The sequence below is a fragment of the Chiroxiphia lanceolata genome, chromosome 3, assembly GCF_009829145.1.
Source record: "Chiroxiphia lanceolata isolate bChiLan1 chromosome 3, bChiLan1.pri, whole genome shotgun sequence".
NCBI lineage: Eukaryota > Metazoa > Chordata > Aves > Passeriformes > Pipridae > Chiroxiphia > Chiroxiphia lanceolata.
Window position 1 is genome coordinate 9,320,539 of NC_045639.1, and position 19,961 is coordinate 9,340,499.

Genomic DNA, 19,961 nt, shown 5'->3' on the forward strand with positions numbered 1-19,961 from the left:
AACAAATTTAATGAATTTGGTTTGCAATCACATCTGTAAGTGGTGTAACCCAGCCCAGGGTGGAGAATCACTGAGTCTTAATTAGTTGAACTTTGGCAGTCTGCAAAGCTTTTACAATATCTGCAGTTATAGATCATTGTCTCAAAACACTGTCTGGATTGCTTGCCTTTAGTACAGGCACTGAGAGTAACAGGTTCTCTTGCTTTAAGCAATTCTTAAAGGATACTTCAGTTACTATTAAAACCAAAAAAATCAGATTTGAACTAGCTGTGAATTATTTAAAGCAAGTATTCACTTAGTGTCAGCAAAAGATTTTACTTTCTGAAGTCACTTTGGATTCAGTGCTTCTTTCCAAACACTTCTATGCACAGCACAGGTTTGAAATAAATAAAAATCAGAAGTATTACTGTTTTACATAATTTATATATGTAACTGCAGATGTGGATGATTTATCATAACCACTGGAGATAATGTGCAATTCTAGATCTCTGTGACAGATGGAGGTTTGTCTGTTGGACAAAGTGTTGCTTGACCAAACTGTTGCTAGTGTGTGATAAGGACCACAAAGAGTATTTGGGTGTTTCCTGGGAGAAGAAGCTGGTAAAATTTGGTATGAAGTCTAAGAAGAGGTTTCCTAGAGTATGACAGTAGGTGAAAAATTTAAGAAACTTCTTCGTATGGTTAAACTAAGAGGACTTCAACGGGAATGTTGTAAAGGTTCAGAAGTTGTGTCTTATGGTAGAATTTGGAGGTGGTACAGCCAGGTAAATGAGGTTCTGTATTTATTTCTTGCTTGTGAGCATTCATTGACAATATTTCTATTTCTATTCTGCTTTAAATGCTAGTGGGTTTGTGCTTTAAGTCAGTTCTGTGTTTGTCAGCCACAAGGGAAGTTGATAGGGGAAAATAAAACTTTTTGTCATATGGGGATGTGTGTGTGCACACTTTTCCCAGAAACGTGGTTATTGTTAATCTAACTAATTGGTCTCTCTGATGTAGCTCTTGAATTTTCTTTCTAGCTGTGGCAGTTGTTGATGTATTTCCTGTTGTTTGTGTCAGATAAATATATGCACATGTGTATCACTTCATTGTCAATGATTTATGTCATTTGTTATGGAGTTGTGATGGGGCTGTATGTTTTATTTTATAGCTTTTTTTCCTTATACACAGGATGTATTTGGATTTTTGAGGTGCAGATGTCTCTTTCTAGGAAATTTTCTAATGAGAAATAACTACCTCAGAGAACATTTTTTTCTGTTATCCTTCTGAAGTTGACTTTCTGCAAAAGCTGGGTAAAATCTAACAGAAGTAAAAGTAAAAAAATTCCTTCTGACTTTGCTTACAGTCCTCAGTGACACTTGAGCTGTGTTACTATCAATTTGCTGCCAGACCAACAAAAGCTGTACTTTGGTCCTTGAAGAAGGGAGTAGGGTATCACAGGGCCAGACTTCTTAATCTAGATGATGCTGTCTGTGGGAAGTCAAATGAAGCACTGACTGAATTCCAACTTACAACTTCACTTATGTGTTCAACTGTAGGGTTCCAAATTCCCGTTTTCCAGTGAATTTTCTAGAAATACCTGCATGGCAAAGTGTCTATGGTACAGTGGAAGTTAAAAGAGCTGTGTTGTAACTGACTGTTTGCTGGGGCTGGTGATTTGTTCCCAGTTTTCAGAGACTGCTGTTAATGATGGTAGATAGCTCTTTAGCTTACATGGCAGCAGTTTGTGTTGAACACCCAAGGCCAAGCTGTCATGAAAATAGATGGGCGTTACAAGAACTTGGACAAATTTTGTTCCTTTTTTTCCCCACTGAGTAAAAGTTTTGACACAATCCATTGAGGATTGAATGTTAAGAAGCTGGAATTTTCAACTCCTAGTTTTTGTGACTGTGGCAGTCATGATACAGTCCCTGATACACTTATATTGCTGTATAATCTTTCAGTAACAGTAGTGTATTTCCCTGTCCTCTTCTCCTGCCACATTCTGTAAAAAAGACAGATCCTTGGAGAGAGGTTGTGCTATGGTTGAGATTTTTATATGCTTGATTTCTTCAGTGGAAATACATCTGGGTGTGGACCTGTGGATTTAGTCTCACTACCGGCATCGTTTCTCTGTTTACTCTTATAGCAGTGGAGATTTATGTTTTCTGTCAGTGGAAACTGATGTAAATGTGTAGGAAATAACAAATACAAGTAAAACAACAAGTTCCCTTTGTGCTTTCTGTAGACCAAGTCTACAGATGGATTTCTGTTTGTCATCTTTCATTTCACTTGCTGTTTTTTAATTAATCACCAGGGTTCCTCTTAAAATCAACAGGGTCCTGCTATTGCTTCCCAGAATGATCTTTGAAATTTTAAATTCACCTTATGTAGTGTTCAAAAATTCATACGTTTCTGTTCCAAAATTCGTATATTTCTATCCAAACATAGAGGTGTCATCCTGTTTTGCTTATAGCCTTGCAACCTTGTCTGGCAAAGATCAGACTTGAAATGTGTCGAACCAGAAAAAGTGGATTTTAATCCACTTTGGAGTTACAAAAGAGAAAGGGAAGATGTTTTCAAATTGCATTGTCTTTACTATGGAAAATTTGGGGGAAGAAAATGGAAGACCTCAATTACAAGTGTGGAAGCACATAGGTAAATATTTTGTGATATTTCAAATACTGATCTAACTAAATGTTATGAATTTAATTATGAGTTTTAAATTTCTAATATATTCTGCAGGTCTGCTAATAAAGATGAGACAAACCAAAGTGACAGTAAGAAAGAAGAGTTTCAGAGCATGAAGGCTCTGGAAGAATCTGTGTGAACTTGTACATTTGTTGCAGAAAGGTAATGATTCTGCCATGGAAGAAACATCAGCATATGCAAAAAAAAAGTCCCCATATTTCTGAAGAATGCAGAGCAAATGGGTTTTCCATACTCTGAGAAGACAAGGCCTCCTATAAGCAAAGTAGCCATTTCTCTAGTAATGAAATCCGGGCATGTAAAATGCAGAAATGGCAGCTGGTAGGCTACAAGAAGTCTGAATGTTTAGGGAATGGTTTTATGAGAACATCAAAGAATGTGTCTGAAAAAAAAGACTGTTTTTCTATCCCTTCCTTGATGAAGAAGGTGTTCACTGTGTAAGCTAACATTGATCACATACATAAATCCCTTCCCAATAGCAGAAGCTGAGAGCAAAATTGCATTTCTTGCTGAGCAGATACAAGGTGAAAACACTGCAGGGTGCAATAGCTGATGAGCAAACCTAATCTGGAGTATGGTCTCCTGAGAGGCTATACCCATTTATGGGAATGCTAGGGAGAAATTGGCCACAAAGGAAACCTGTTACAGTAAACTTTGAACTGCTCAATTGGTAAACATCAGCTGACAGACTTGTGTAGTATATATTTCTGGATGGGTCTTCCTGACTTTTGCTCAGTTGTCCATCCTGATTTGAAAAATGGCACTTAGTCTTCAGAGTAGTGTCATTTAATTCTGAAACAGATGTATTTTAATTTCATACACGCACCCCTCTGCAAATAACATTCGCATTGAGTAATCAAAGTAGCAGTTCCTTAAATTCACGTTTCCTTTACCCAAATGTTTTTACTTTTTCGGTTCAGATGACATTTGATGTACTTAAATTTTCAACATATATTTAAGATCTATTATAAGTCACATAGTAAGGATGTAAAAGAACCTGTAATCTTGTACTAAAAGTTGAAATGCTTCTTATTTTCCTCTATTTTAATGCTTTACTTCTCCAGTATGCTTCCCAACAGGGTGATCGTATTTTATATTGTGAGTTAAAACTTAATGTGAAATAAAAGATGAGGGCTTTTTTAGCTCCTGTGTCCTTTAAGATGTACTTCCAAGAGAATGCTGAAGGCGTTTTGTAACTAATTATTTGATATCTGGGATTTGATATTTGACATGTGTATGTAAGATGGTGCAATTTTATGTAACTTTTTAAAATTAAACTGAGAAGACATAGTTAAACTTTGAGTGGAGAAAAAGCTTTTATCATTACTTCAGGAATATATATTAAGTTCTGTGCCACTCAATGCAACTAACACTCCTGCTGTAATGTAAATCTGAAGAAACAGAACTGTATGAATATTTTTGCTGCATTGTGCTCAAGATTGTCTGAGTTTATATGTAAACAAAATGACTTTTCAAATTTCAGTGCATTAAAGCTGTTTATATATGTTCAGAAATATGGCACGTGAAGTTTCCTTCAAGATTCAAGAGTGAGGTGCCTTTTGGATTGCTAGCATTTTCCAGAAGTGTATAGTGTTCCCTGCAGATGTTCCCATTTGCTGTTCCAGATGATTTCCTGATGCTTTCTAAAAATTAAAGTTTCTAGATATGAGAACACTTTTTTCCTCGATATACTGCTGCTTTGGGTTGAGTTTTTTTATTATTTGTAGGAATTACTAGAAGTCAGAGAGTGCTCTTGGGTATCTCAGTGCTGCAGAGAAAACAATCCAGGATTGTTTTGTGGCAAAGTGCCAGCAGACCCGCCTGCTTTGTCAGAGGAGAAACCCTGTTTGTTTTTATTCTTGATTATAAAACACTGTGTTTCAGGATTGCCTTTTGGTAGGTACCCCATTTTCAGAAACACATTGAAGAAAACAGTGAGGCATTGGAACAAAAGCTGGAGTAACTGGTGTCATTGCACTTCAGGTTCCAATGTATATATGTGGTTTACCTATGTGGCATTTCCCTATGGAGCAGGTAGCTTGGTCATGCTGCAGTCAGGCTTGATTTGCCAGCTGTGCAGGTGTTTTGTGGGCTGTGGGCTCCAGGATCTCTGGAGAAATTACATAGTGGGTTTTGAAGAGATTTCTCTGAAGCAGCACTAGTTTGAGCTCATTGTTCTGAGTACTGTGGTGTTGAGCTTGCACTTGTAACATTGGACCACTTATGCAGTAAACTTCTTGAGTTAATGTTGTGAAGGACAATAAGTATCTACAACCAAGTAATCTTGAATTAAGCTTAAGCAGACACAACTGTGATTTTCTTGCCTCCCGTATTCGACTCTTTCTTCTATGTACTGAAGCTGGTTTTTGATCTTAACTTGACATGAACCAGGGACCTTGCAGTTCACAAATGTTAGTGCTTAGATTTAGAATAATATTCTAGGAAGACAGAAGTCTAGAATGTGATAAAAGCCCTAAAATACAAGAATTTTATACCCATCGTGTTGCCTGCTAGTGTGGTTATAATTGCATATTCTCATACATGCTTTCTGTCATTGTATTTCTAGAAAGATGCTTTCCTGACAGTGTTAAAGAATTACTACCATAGTCTAATTTTACACTGCATGAGAAGGATTTCTTTTTGATCTGTTTGAAATTTCCGGGGTTTATAAATGTCTAATCCTTGTGCTATGCAAGAGGTACAACAAAATAGCTTGTCTTCCATTTCTTGATATTTCTTCAAAACTTGTGGCCTAGGACGTAGTTTGTTGTTTGTTTTTTTTATTAGAGACTTCCATAGCAGTCTATATTCCAAGTTTGTTTTCCTTGAATGATCAGGATACTGCGCCGGTAGTATTGTGAATCACGTGAGCTATAAGCCAATATTTTCTCATAAGATTACTAAAACCCACATCATCTGTAATACTACTGATAATCAGAAATCAGCACTTCCTTCACGTAATATTACAGTATTCTTCACAGTGCACTTTATGTAAAAAAACACACACAAAAAACCACCCCAAAACCAGCCACCACCATTTACTTAGCATTTCCCTGTTCGTTCATTAGGGGGCATTGCATAGCTGTAGAAGAATCAGCAGGATTTGCAGATGCTTTGCAGTGATGCCACTTCACATTCCATAACCACCTCTTTCAAACTGTCTGGGGCCAGTGTAAGATGAAAACATTGCAGTAATTTAAGCTCAGTTCTGACTAAGTCTGTTATTGGTAATTATACAATACCACACTGGCATATAAACTTCCAAACTTCTGTGTCCAGAGAAGTGTCTTTGTAGAAGTTCACAGCACTGTCTGGTTTGCCTTTTATGTTGGTCTTACGCATGAGAAGACACGCACTTCTGCACACTGCTTTGTAAATGTTAAACCTGGAACATAATTGCACTCACTGGACTCCAGTTTAGTTTCTGTTTACCATTGGAAATGGTAAATACCATTTATCATTACTCCCAATGGATCCTGATGGGGAAATGTTAACTGCTTTCTCTCCTGCACTACATACAAATATGTGTTCTGCTTTAGGACATAGACTATTCTGTGATGAATACAAACACTTTTGCAATTGGAGAGAGATGGCTGTAAAAAGCATTTTATAAGCAACATAGGAGCAGAATGCTTTGCAGTAATGAGTGTTAATCTGTACCAGTTTGTTTCTGAAGAGAATGTACAGAATACCGTAGGACCTAATAAGGCTTATTTTCAAGGAAACTAGGCTAAAACAATCTCATCCATTGTTGAAGGGTAGCAACCCAGAAATTATAGGAAATCCAACCAGACTATTTTGATGGAAGTTTGTAAAAAGGCAGTGCACATGCCAAAGAGCTTTTTTGGAACTCGTGTGTAGGAAAGATACAAAATCTTAGTTCCAGGTTTTTCTTAGCTTTCTTTCAGGACTTCTGCCAGCGGGGCTGCACCTGCCTCATTTGTCTGAAATCCTCTCTAAACCTACGTGATCTGCAAAACTGAAGCAAAGGAAAGATGATACCTCTTCTAAATCTAGAGAGTAGAGGAACATGATGAGGGTAGTCTGTTCCTTCTTGGAATTATATATTCTCCCCAAGACCTTTTAGGAAATAATGCTTATTGTAATGCATTGTCAGCTCTATTTCAGTGAGCTGAAATAGTGAGCTACTATTACATGAGTAGGCACTCATACCTAATGCTGCTTAGGTTGAGAGTGTGACAGGTTGCGCTACATGAACTAAAGCTGCCTAGAGTAAACTTTGTGGTGATCCTTATGGCTGAAAACACAAAGTAGTCTTTGGCATTGACAGCTATTGCATTGAATGATTAACTCTGGTTAGGGAAAAATGTAATGCTTTTCTCTGACCCGTTCAAATGTCAAACACATGAATATGTTGTATTCAGGTGGATTTTGGAGGACAATACTTCTATTTCACACTGAAAGCAAACATCATGATTGTACTGTTTCCAAGAGTGTCTTGTTCTGGTCGGTGTTGGCCTGTTGCTTCACTTCTACCACCTCTGTCAAAAATCTTTTCAGTAGAGCCAGATCTTAGTGTGTAATAGTCTAAAATGCTTGTCTCTTAATAATCCTGTAAATGTTATTTCATTTTAATGTCTAAACCAGAGCTGCAGTCACCAATTCTTTCAGTAACTGTAATGTGAAACATTTTAATGCTTAAATGAAGATTTAAGATGAAAATCTTGATCAATCTTAAACATGGCAGATCTTGTTTTATAAAACTTACCCATCATAACAATAGTTACGGACAAAATATTAGTATTAGCTGTTCTCCTACTGTTTTAGCTTAGAATTTTATTATATTTTTTGCCTTTTAAGATATGTTGTTAGTATATGAAGGCATGAGTGTAGCTTGTACTCAATAGGGACTTAGGCACCCTGGTTTTACAAGCTGGCCATGAACAGCTAAGCAACTCCTCCATGGAGAAGGAACAGTTACTTCTCCCCACCATCTCTCTGGTTATTGCTTTTCTCCTTTGCTTTTTTGCATGAAAAAAATCTTAGTTCTGGTGGATAAGCTGTGCAGAAGCCAGATGAACACCCTCCCAGCAACAGAGGCCTGTATTGCTGATCAACAAGTGTGTAGCCATCAAACTGAGGGAAACAGCAGCACCTACCTGTTCACTACTTACAAGGCTATGTCAGGAGAACCACATCCAGCTTGGGCTTCCTGTTGACTTTGGTGTATTGAAACAAGCCCCCTGGAAGGGCTTGTTGAGAGGACTTGATGCATGGAGCATGTGATGAAGCTGGGGGAGTGGGCTTACTTTTTCTGAATAAAAGGAGGCTGAGGAGGAGGAGAAGCCTTGCTCCTGTCTTTGGCTGTGTGATGGGATGGGGAAGACAGAGAAATACCGTTCGCAACTGCATCGTACTTCCACATATTCCACTCTGAAAAGTCAGTAAGGGAAATCCTGATAAGCTATTGGAAAAAAAACCTTTACCTTGAGGGATTTCAGACATTGGAACTGATTGTCCAGAAAGGCTTTGGCTACTCTATGTTGAGAATGATTCAAAACTCGCTATGGTTCTAGGCAATCTGATCTATGTTGGCTCTGCAGTTGAGCTGAAGGTTGGATAAAGTAATCTCCAAGGTCCCCTTCAACCTGAATTATTGATTAGACCGTTATAGTGAGATGAGAGCCCTTGTAATCATCTGTTTATAAATGTGATGAAGGAGTTTTGCTTAGCTTTGGGTCCAGGCTGTCTGTTCCAGGAGTGTTTTTGTGTCTTAAAAACATACAGACATCCCACTGATTTGATCTTGTGCTGTAGAATGGTGTATATGGCGATCTCCTTCATCACTTATCACTCTTAAGATTTAGCATCTCTAATGGGTTCCTTTAAGGACATGTAAGGTAAATCAAACTAGTTTGAGATAAATAATGCCTGTCTGAGTGTGTTTGTGTCTGGGGGGCCTTAGTGACTGCTGCTCTCCTTTTGCTGAGATTAAGTTCTTAGCAGACTGTTGTCTCTCACCTGTGTCAGTAAAGCACCTGGTTATTTCATTAACTTTAATAACAAGCAGGAACATGCAAAATCAGCAGATGGTTAGATTTCTTCTTCCTGGGTCAAACTTCTGGATTTGCACATTCCAAAATGCTTGTAACACTCTCTGTCTTTTACTTTCAATGTTCACAGCAATTGGAAGAAAGAAGTGAGGATGAAGAGGATAAAGAGTGCTTAAAGCAAGCAATAACTGCCTTACTCAATCTTCAAAGCAGTATGGAACGGATATGCTCCAAAAGCCTTGCAAAACGAAGGCTTAGGTAAACGTTTCCGGTTTTCCTGCTTTCTGCTCTTAATGCTTTGCTATAAATCCAGGGCTCCCAGTTTCCTCTTTTAGTAAACAATGAACAAAATAGTTTGTGACAAGCCTGCTTTTTCAGAGGAAGTGACATCAAAGCCAAGATAATTTGTTATTGTTTGAAAACAGTTCTAATTTCTATGTGTCCTTGCAAACTGGTAGTTGAGACGTTCTGAGAATTCACTGGTAAGTAGAAAGTTATGGCATTTGTGGGATAATTATGCTCAGATAATAAATATCCACCTAAAATATTGTAAAAGTACCTTTCTCTGTGATTAGAAGAGAATGTTCTTGAATTTGAAATCTGAAGAGGTTTTGTGCATTATTAGTTAAAATTATCACTGGTTAATAGAAATAGATGCGTAGCTAACTGGTACTTAGTTGCACTGTTGTAGCAAATTCTTGGATTATGCTACCTGCTGTTTCTTTTAATGCTAATGTTTGTGTAATTATTTAAACATGTTAAAAGTTTGCTTTTGCTCTTAAAATTGTTTCAATATTTTCTTTGCCAGACAAGTTTTGTGCTGCAAAGGGTAATCTTTAGGCTTGGATATGAATGCATTTAGCAGCTTATTTTTCCTGAATGTGCTCATTTCGAATTAATGCAATCTAAAATTGTTTTGTTGGTTATGAAAGTGCGTGGTTTGTTAAGCTAAGAAACACTAACAGCTTGCCTGCATCTGGTTGCCTGTGTTTAGGTAAAATATTTGTTGCTGAAGATAAGTAGAGAATTTATCAGATGAGATACTTAATAGAAACATTAGTCAAGGCTTACAATAATGCTGATATTGAGTGCTGAAATTGGATTCTCAGTAGAATTCACGCTACTCAGAATGATGATCTGGTGGTTTTGCTGTTAGAGGTGGTTGTGTTTTTCAAATACATGTATACTAATAGGCTGCCTTTCTCCCATCCTTCACTGAAGTGAATCTGCATGCCGGTTCTATACTCAGCAGATGAAGGGGAAACAGCTAGCAATTAAGAAAATGAATGAAATCCAGAAAAATATTGATGGTTGGGAGGGTAAAGACATTGGACAATGCTGTAACGAGTTCATCATGGAAGGAACACTCACACGTGTAGGAGCAAAGCACGAGAGACACATATTTCTATTTGATGGCTTGATGATTTGCTGTAAGTCAAATCATGGCCAGCCAAGACTTCCTGGTGCTAGCAATGCAGAATACCGACTAAAGGAAAAGTTCTTCATGCGAAAGGTACAAATCAATGATAAAGACGACACTAATGAGTACAGACATGCTTTTGAAATCATCTTAAAAGATGAGAACAGTGTTATTTTTGCTGCTAAATCAGCTGAAGAGAAAAACAACTGGATGGCAGCATTGATATCTTTGCAATATAGAAGCACGCTGGAAAGGATGTTGGATGTAACAATGTTGCAGGAAGAAAAAGAGGAGCAGATGAGATTTCCAAATCCTGAGCTTTATAGATTTGCAGAACCCGACTCTGAAGAGAATATTGTGTTTGAAGAAAACATGCAGCCCAAATCTGGAATCCCCATCATCAAGGCAGGAACTGTTGTGAAGCTCATCGAGAGGCTGACTTACCACATGTATGCAGGTGAGGCACTTGGTTTATATAGCCAAAACTCAAGGTGGTGACTCATTTACGCTTCTCTTCCTGTGTTAAATACATGCAGCAAAATATAGAAAGTGAGTGGAAAGTGAGTGTGCTTTGCGGTGCACATACTCTAGTATGCTCTTTGGGTTATAGTTCTGACATCTAAGTATTCCCTGCTGTAGCTGTTAAGAATGTGAATCCTGTTTGGCTGAACGTATGCATGTGCATAAGGTTTTCTTGTGCGAGGGATGGGGGAATGGGGGCCTGCAGGGATTGAGCTCTAGACAATACTTTTTCCTTTATGCCCCAGGCTACAAGAATTGCCTTCCCTGGAGACTTCCAAAGCTTGGTGGCACACGAAGCACCAGCATTGCAGGAGATATTATGGGCCCAGTGTTTTCAGTTAAGGGTTGTACTCTATCATCTGTTACCTATGTCCGTGCCGGCATGTAATGGAAAGACCAATATCAGCTTGATAGAATGCAATATCACTTGCATAATTTGGCCTCAGGACTTTGTCTTAATCAGAACTGCAGTGAGAATTTGATGTAAGGACTTTTGACTTAGGGTTTCTGTTTGTGTTGAAGACACGTTAAAGACATTTATGTGATTGTCCAGGCTAACCTCAATGTGTGGAGTTTTTCTTGATAACATCCCAGCATTTTCATAAGCTCTGCTGCCAAACATGGGCTTGCATTTGGGGTTTGGAGGTTTTTTTGTTATTTTTCTGGTTCTGTCTGCGTGTCAGTTATTCTAAAACTCCACACATCTTGGTATTAGTGCTTTTCATATTCAACAGTTTCTTTTTTTTCTTTCTATTTACTCTTTACATTCTGATTATCATAGATTGCTCTTCTGCAACTCAGTCCTAGGTACCCTCCATAAACCAGGAATATTTGTTTGAAAGCATATAATACATATATTATATAAAAATATATAATTATAAGCGGAATATAATTTGTGTAGTATAGTACTTGTTTACTTTTTTAAATACTTGTAATTGCTTCTCTTTACTCCACTGCTTTTATTGCTCTTCTTCTCAGTTCCTTGAATTTTTCTTACATTTACTAAAAAGCCAAGTGCAATATTGTGCTGGCAGTTTTTACCAGAGCAGTCTTGTACCTGTCTTCATTTTTTTGTAACTTTATAAACTTCTAGCTCTTGGCTTCAAATTTTGTAGGCATGATTTATTACATCATTTTATGGTTTTGGAAGTTAAAATCAAACAATTCAGTCTTAGAGAAAGGAAAACACTTTTTTTTTTTTTTTTTTTTTTAAAGCTAGCATTGTCTTTGCCAAAGAATTAGCAAAAATAGTCCTTCATTAGTGCCCTTGTGAACATTTGCTTTGCTTTGGCTGACTTGCGCACCATTGAAAATTGCCTTTTTCAGACGTGCTGGGACTTCAGTGCCACAGCTAACAGGGCTCTTCAGGCATTGTATCTGTCCAGGGAGCCACAGACTACATTGTTCAGTTCCATAAAACAGGAAGGCCTCTTTTTGTGATGTGTGTAGCTTGTTGAAATACGTCTCTTGTATGAGGTTTTTTTGCGTCTGCATCTTTTTCTTTGGCCTTCCTAACCCATAGAACATCAAGAATTCAGATCAACTGATTAGATCCATTTTGTCCACTGTCATTTAAATCCCTGCTTGTGACAATGTCTATTTAATAGGGCTTTAAGTAGGTTGCTTGAAGCCTAATGTTGTAGGTATGGGTGACATTGACCAAACTATTGCATGAGAACACTGAGAACATAGGTACCATGAGATAGGCTGAAAGACTTTGACCAAAAGGGTAAAAATGGTTGTCTTGTAATGTATTAGCCTGTCTTTGTAGCCTTAAAGATCTTTGTGCAACTTACATGGACGTGATGCTGAATTGCTAGATTGCACATCATTTCTCAACACTCTTATCTTCTATACCTTCTGCTTTATAATTGCTTATCTGTGAGGAAAAACATCATTGTTCTAATCATTCTGTGCAGTCTTTTCCAAGGGTACAAATAAATAAGAGATATAATGACTCAGCCAAAAGTGCTCTGTTGTACAGGAAGCATGGTCCATTTTCAGTGTAAATCATTCAGTGTTTTGTTGCATCTTGTGAGATGCAGGAATTGGGACAACAACTTTCCATAGTAACACTTCAGCTCTTTCCTATGTGTGTCAGCTGAGCTCAAGGCTACAGACTGGAGAAATGCTTTTCTTGCCCCACATGGGATTGTGTTTGTGTGGTGGTAATCTTAAAAGATTTTATTTACTCTACACTCTTATGCCAGAATAGCAAACCTTTACTTTTCTGAGGCAACTTTTCTCAAATACAGTGTGACTGGTTGTGTCAGCCCTTGATCTGACAGTTTCAAGACAGTATTTACCATAGCTGTGACTTTTCTTTACATTTTTTTCTTTGTAGGTCAAGTGGTATAAGGAATAATTACAGATATAGTTACAGAGATGGTATGAATTTGTTGCAGGTAGCTGAAGAGCAGTTTAGTTAGTTGCATGTTGAGAAGTATATGGACTGTGTTCAGACAGTAGTCAAATCAGGTCTCAACTTTTTTGTCATCTGTGAAGATCCACATGATTCATCTCGTTTGTAGATATGGGTGTTGGACCTTTTATCTTTCTTCCCTCACCTGCCTGACAATGCACAAACCTTTTTATCAGTCAAAATATTTGATCTAAGGGATCAACACTGCTGGGGCTGGGAAGGATCCAACCCACTGCAAGAGCTCAGACAGGGAGACAGCCCTGATAGCCACCTGGCCACAAGGTGCAGCAGACTGTCCAAACTATCCTGTGGTGGAGCAACAAAACAGGGAGAAATCACCTCTGCAAAAGCAACTTTCCATATATTTTTATATGAGAGAAACTGCCCTTCAATTAGAAATTCAGGTTCTGACCCTATTTGCATGTTCTGATGGGGTTTACGTGTTTTACTATGTTTCTGCATTTGTTATCTCCTCTTGCCTGATTTTTGTTTAAGAGCAGCTCAGTTAGGTGGTACCAAGATTTTAAAGTCATGGCAATTTTTTTTATCTATAGGGCAGTGCTCTTCTATTTTTAAAGCTTTGATATGTTAAGAGTGCTTGTGCGTCATCATAGTGTCCGTTTCCTTTCTTAAGGAATTCAAGGGTGATTATTTATAAATCCTTGTAGAACAAGTTATTGTTCTTTTTTAGCTTTCAAATTGGCTGCATTGAAGAGAGAATTATCACATGAACAGACATCCTGGCTAACTAGTGTTGTCTGTATTTTTTTTAACACTTGCTCGTATATTGTACACTATTTTGAGTTACAGTCTTTGCTAGTAAGATAACAAAGTTAGATTTGATTTTCTGATCTACTTCATTTAAAATTCAATATGTATTGTGGATGTGTTTGCTGACCCTACCTGTAAATAACAATAGTTGTGACTCAGAGCTTGCAGTGATCTGAAAATGTTAATTGCCATGGAGGCTTTATTTTTCATGTAGACAAAATCTTTTTAGGGTAGATGCTATGTACAGAATGCAAGCTGCGAAAGCGTGAGCTACTGTGCTTCCTTAGTACAACAAAAATTGTGTATTTTTACAGTGAGGATGATGGGGACACAGATGCAAAAAGTATTGAGGTTTTGCCTTTGAAAATAATTTTGGACTGTACAGTTTCCACGAGTGATGGGAGAGGGGTTATGATTAGAAAAATGGCGTAGCGAAGGACATGGGTAAAGCAGAATAGCCAATTGTTTAAGAAATGGGAATTATAACAGAAATGCAAAGAGATGCTGTGTTACACAATACACAGTTAACCTGTGTGACACATCACAGTAAACTGTTGCGTAAATGAAGAACTTAGTGGGATCTAATAAGAGTAGAATGTTCATTCAAATGGACAAGATGCTGATAAAAAGTTAAGGAGGATTTTAAAACAGCTCTTAAAAATCCATATTCTAAGAAACAAATCTAATATAGCATTAGGACAAATAAAGCAAGCTTTTTTTCCTATGTTACAGCCTATAGGAACTCCTGCTTCAAGTCCTGTGTGCTCCTCTTCAGCCACTCTGTGTCAAAACAATTACCAGTTGGGGTTAGGTTTTAAAATCTGAATATGGATTTAATATGCAAAGCCACTGCAATTTGCTCATTAATTTTGTTCAGTGATAACAGTGTTAACCTTGTTTCGAGTTAGCTCTGTGCGGTACCAGTGTGCTGTCACTGCATTTCCTCATACTTGAAAACAAATGGTTTTGCTCTTGTAATTAGGGGAGACGCTTTGGTTTTTTGTTTTGAATACTTGCTTGTTTTTAAAAAACATTTTCATGTTGTAAATGAACTGTTAAGTAATTAGTCAATTTAAATGAAATGATTGATTTTCTTGAAGTGAAATAAATATAACCTCAAAGTATAGCTCTCAAGTTAGCTGAAAAATGTCTAGTCTGCCTTAACCATGACCAGTTGTGCCAGTTCAGGGAAAACATTCTCCTCTAGAAGAGGCCATTTCTACCCAATGCAAGGTTGCTTGCTGTGTTGTTTGAGTTATCTTGTCCCAGTCATTGTCAAAACCAAAGTTGTTGACTAGATAACTCATAAATAAAATCATCTATTTATTAATTTTGAAGTCATTGGAAAAGAATCCTATCTTTTAATAATTGAAGGGGGGGAAAGTCACTGTTCTGAACTTTCAACAGAAAAAAATCTGGTTTTAAATTCTGCTTTGAATTGCTATTTTAACAGATTCTGAATTGTTACCAAAGCCATTTAAGTTTACGTCATCTTCTCTGTAAATTGATAGGGTGGCATTCTTAATTTTAAAGGATAGTTACAGTAATTTTAAAGGAAAAAAATCAGGTAATGCTGACATAAGTGTAAAATTATTCTTTGTCTTAGATCCCAACTTTGTTCGGACTTTTCTCACAACATATAGATCCTTCTGTAGACCTCAAGAGTTGCTGAGTTTGCTAATAGAAAGGTATGACACTGTTAAAAATACTGTTCTTATGAAGTGCAAAATTATTAATTTTTTTATTTTTTACTTGGAGTTTGTAAGATTCTGGCATTCCAGTTGGTTTTGATTCACTTCAAACACTTTTTAAAAAGTTGTCAAATTCAAGGATTGCCAGTAAAATGTACAAGTTTATGTCCAGAAGCTTTATTATTGTTCAGGTAGCTCCAGTAACTTCAGCATCCCGTGGTTTTGTCTTTGAAATGTGTATTGGTATTGAATTTAGCAAATTTTCCTATGTACTTACAAAGACACAAGATTCTGCCATGTGGAAATTATCTGAATTTCAAGCTGTCTTTAATTCATGCATGCTGTGACCAAGATTAGTGTAATAGGAGCCTAGTGCTTACACCCATCTTCTGTGCTAGATTTGAAATCCCAGAGCCTGAGCCAACGGAAGCCGACCGTATTGCTATGGAGAACGGAGACCAGCCCCTTAGTGCAGAGCTAAAAAGATTTAGAAAAGAGTACATTCAGCCTGTGCAGCTACGGTGAGTGTGGCATCCTTGTAAACCAAACAGAATTCCTTTTAAGTCTTTTGAAGTACCATCTTTTGGATGCACTGGTCATTCCAGCATTGCCTTTCTTGTAAATGCTTTGGTGGGGAAGATAGACTGTACTGTAGAGTGTTTACTTATTCTTTACTTTTGCAGAGTATTAAATGTATGTCGACACTGGGTAGAACACCACTTCTATGACTTTGAACGAGATGCTGATCTTCTGAAACGTTTGGAGGAATTCATTGGAACAGTAAGAGGTACTTACAGTTTCTTAAATGCTGGCATTTATCACAAAGCATCCCTTTTTAAAGGTATGGAATGGAATAATTTTTCCTTTCACTGAGCAGATAAAAACAGGACTGCTTATTAAATACTTCATAAAAAGCATAAAATAAACTTTCATCACTTCCCCCCCCACACTGTTATTCAAAATCTGACCCCTGTTCAGAATAATAATTGTTATTTATGTAAACAAGCACTGGTTTTGTTGTAAAGGGACTGAAATAATGCAAAGTAATAAGAACTGAGTAATGATCAGGACAGAATGATTGCTTTGATTGTCATCTTAAACTTTACACAGGGGTAATTTTTATAAAAGTTTGATGGTGGAAACCACAGTTTCTTTGAAACAAGGGTTTCCAGCTATTTCACAGTGCATATTAGAACTGTAGTACGCTTTGCAGTTATGTTTGTACAGATTTTTCATGTTTCTTTTTAGATAAAACCAAGACAGATACAGGAGCAGTCAGAGAAGTATTTAATGGTTATTTAGCAGTTAAAAAGAGGGGAGAATGAGCCAGCTAGTTTAGTGGGGGCTACTGATAAATTTTCAGTGGACTTGTGCATGAAATTCTTATGGTGTAGAGTTAAAAAGACATTTGACTTTTTGATTTTATTCTGAGCTTTGATGGTAAATACGGTACAGGGAGAAGCTTCTCCCTGTTTGTAATTTTGATTTTCTGTGGTTTTGGACCTGCACTCTTGCCTGAAGTATAAAGTTCAGGGTGTTTGCAGAAGTGCATTTGGGGTGAAAGAAGGTTAATTCCCATAAATTCATTGTAAACTCAGAAAAGAAAGGAAAGCATCTAAATCAGAGCAGGAGCCTAGTTTGGGTGTTCTGATTTGTGCTTGGCAAACTCGTGTTCAGCATTGGCTGTTGAGGAATTTTTTATATGTTTGAATACTTTCAGACTTGTGTGAGAACACGACTTCTTAAGAATATATGGTTGCTTTAATTTAGTAGTCTTGGGTTTAAATCCAAAGATTTCTGAATTTTACTGACCTCTTAGGAAAAACAGTAATAAGAATAACTAAACAGTAGTTTTCTCTGTGTGCCAGGCAAAGCCATGAAGAAATGGGTTGAATCGATCACAAAGATAATCAACCGGAAAAAGCAGGCACAAGCCATCGGGCCCAGTCACAACATCACTTTTGAGAGCCCACCCCCAGCAATTGAATGGCACATAAGCAAACCAGGACACACTGAGACTTTTGACTTGCTCACTTTGCATCCCATAGAAATTGCTCGGCAGCTCACTTTACTTGAGTCAGATTTTTACAGGTAACTTTCCTCTGCTGAAAAACACACAACACAAATCAAAATGTTCTCTGGCGTGAAATTGTGTCTGGGGGTGAAGCCCATGGTAGGTGAAGGTACTCTGCCAGTGCTGTGTATTAATTACTATTTTTGCAGAAAAAACCCTCTGAAATATAGTGTTTGTTTTATCCTCCCCAAGTTAACATGCAGTACATGTGACTGTTGCATACTGTTAATTGTATTGTGCTCCAGCTTTCTCTTGATATTTTCTGAGTAGATCAACCTCTGAGAAGTATGAACAATTATTATATCAGGGTCTTTCATGTCTTAGTCTCTGAAGCAGATTATGGACCATGTCATATCTCATCAGCTCTCTGTGAAAGGTTGTTTAGGCATTGGAAGCTCGCATTTTATTATGGTGAATGAGATAGAGGCTTATTCTTCATTTAGATGTACAGAGATGGTTAAGAGTTGCATAGATTAAGAAATACTTAGTCTGAAAAAGAAGTGTAGAAATATCAGCCATATAGTCATGAGGGGAGCCTAACATTGTAAAAGAGAAGTGATACCTTAAGAATTTATTTCTAAATGTGAATTCCAAATTCAGTGAAAATAAAGAAGGTTTAGGAAAATAATGTCTTTTTTCCTGCTTTTAATTATTTTAATTTTACATTTTTTGATAATGCATCTACTTTTCTAGAGCTGTGCAGCCATCAGAACTTGTTGGAAGTGTGTGGACAAAGGAAGATAAAGAAATTAATTCTCCCAACCTTCTCAAAATGATAAGGCATACAACTAACCTCACTTTGTGGTTTGAAAAGTAAGTGACTTTCCTGAATCTGCGCCTACTCCATATCTGGACATTTACAGTCCATTCACAAGGATGCTGTGAAAAATTCTGTTTGGGGAGAATTCCTGTTTTGAGTTGTGTTTAGGTGCTAAAACTGGTCCCTCTGAGAATTTTAACATAATGGTCTCAGCTTTTTATTCTTAGAATATTTTCAAATCTCTAAACATGTTCAGAACTGTCTCAATTAATTTGATAAACTCATATTTGTTTGTGTTATGTCTTAATATTTGATTTTGGAAAACTCACCAATGCTTTAATACAAAATCAAATGTTCTTGTGTATTTAGATGCATTGTAGAAACAGAAAACCTAGAGGAAAGAGTAATTGTAGTGAGCCGGATAATTGAGATCCTGCAAGTTTTTCAAGAGCTGAACAACTTCAATGGTGTCCTTGAGATTGTCAGTGCTATGAACTCCGCAGCAGTGTATAGGTTGGATCACACATTTGAGGTACAGTGAAATGTTTTCCATTTCTGGTATGGAAGTGTAATGCAGTGTACCTTAGCCACACTAAAAGCCTTAGTCTTTTCAGTAAGCATGTACTTCAAAGAAGGAGCGAGGAAAGTAAATTCCCCAAGAAATTAATCAATCAGGGTGTAATAGAGAGGTTTTTTTGCTTGGTTTCAGAAGCAAGAAATCCATCCTCGCTTAAGAAAGGCTTCTCATGGTGAGGCACTGTCCTCATGGTCTCTGATTTAAATATCTGTGGGAGACCATTAGTCTCAGTATTGTTGCTGGGCTGCACCTCTACCCTGCCTTTCCAAACAACCTGTTTAATCTCTCTTTTAAGCAAATTCCAAGTCGCCAGAAGAAGATTTTAGAAGAAGCTTATGAGCTGAGTGAGGATCATTATAAGAAATACTTGGCAAAACTCAGGTCCATTAATCCTCCTTGTGTGCCTTTTTTTGGTAAGTATGTTTGGTTTGAATGAGCTATATCATGTTTAAACATTTGGAAAGTATTGAGCTAAGGTACTAAACAGAGTATGAGCAATAGTGACAAGTTGGTTTTAACAGGACAGGTGGGTTGGAATTTCAGGTACCCAGACATTAATTACATATATGTGAAGGAAAAATTAAGGTGACTATTAGTTGCAGATGTTATCTGCAGTAAAAATAACTATGTCTGCAATATCTTATTTACATATTTACTCATTTTTACTTTGAATGTGGTTTGAAGTGACCAGAAATGCCTTAAATAGAAGGCAGTCGCATTAGAAATATTATTGCCATTGACTAGTAGAGAAAGAAGGACCCCCATCAAGAGCTTCAAGAAATAAAGCTAGAGTCTCATTTCTACTAAAAAGTCTTATTTCTGTAAAAGCAGAGTTTTGGAAGAAACCCTCCTCTTTATCATCAGATTTAAGAGTTCTTCTTTAAAGTAGATTGCTGAGATTTAGCAAATTGTGATGTTAAGCACACAGCATTCCTGTTCTTGAGCAAGTTACTTAAATGTTTGCTGCAGGTCAGTTCCAAGTCTGGACATTGCACTTGTCCAACATAAGCTTCAGGCCAAAA

General features: G+C 37.2%; 1 protein-coding gene across 5 annotated transcripts in view; it reads left to right on the forward strand.

Moving 5' to 3' along the window:
* SOS1 (SOS Ras/Rac guanine nucleotide exchange factor 1) overlaps positions 1-19,961 on the forward strand; it is a 47,778-nt gene that overhangs the window by 21,668 nt on the left and 6,149 nt on the right. For all 5 annotated transcript variants that reach the window (XM_032683550.1, XM_032683553.1, XM_032683552.1 and 2 more), the window contains 9 exons: positions 8,833-8,960; positions 9,924-10,579; positions 15,444-15,525; positions 15,927-16,049; positions 16,212-16,315; positions 17,397-17,619; positions 18,296-18,415; positions 18,732-18,894; positions 19,235-19,352. In XM_032683550.1, the coding sequence (XP_032539441.1) occupies positions 8,833-8,960; positions 9,924-10,579; positions 15,444-15,525; positions 15,927-16,049; positions 16,212-16,315; positions 17,397-17,619; positions 18,296-18,415; positions 18,732-18,894; positions 19,235-19,352 (1,717 nt within the window). The remainder of the gene's footprint in view (positions 1-8,832; positions 8,961-9,923; positions 10,580-15,443; positions 15,526-15,926; positions 16,050-16,211; positions 16,316-17,396; positions 17,620-18,295; positions 18,416-18,731; positions 18,895-19,234; positions 19,353-19,961) is intronic.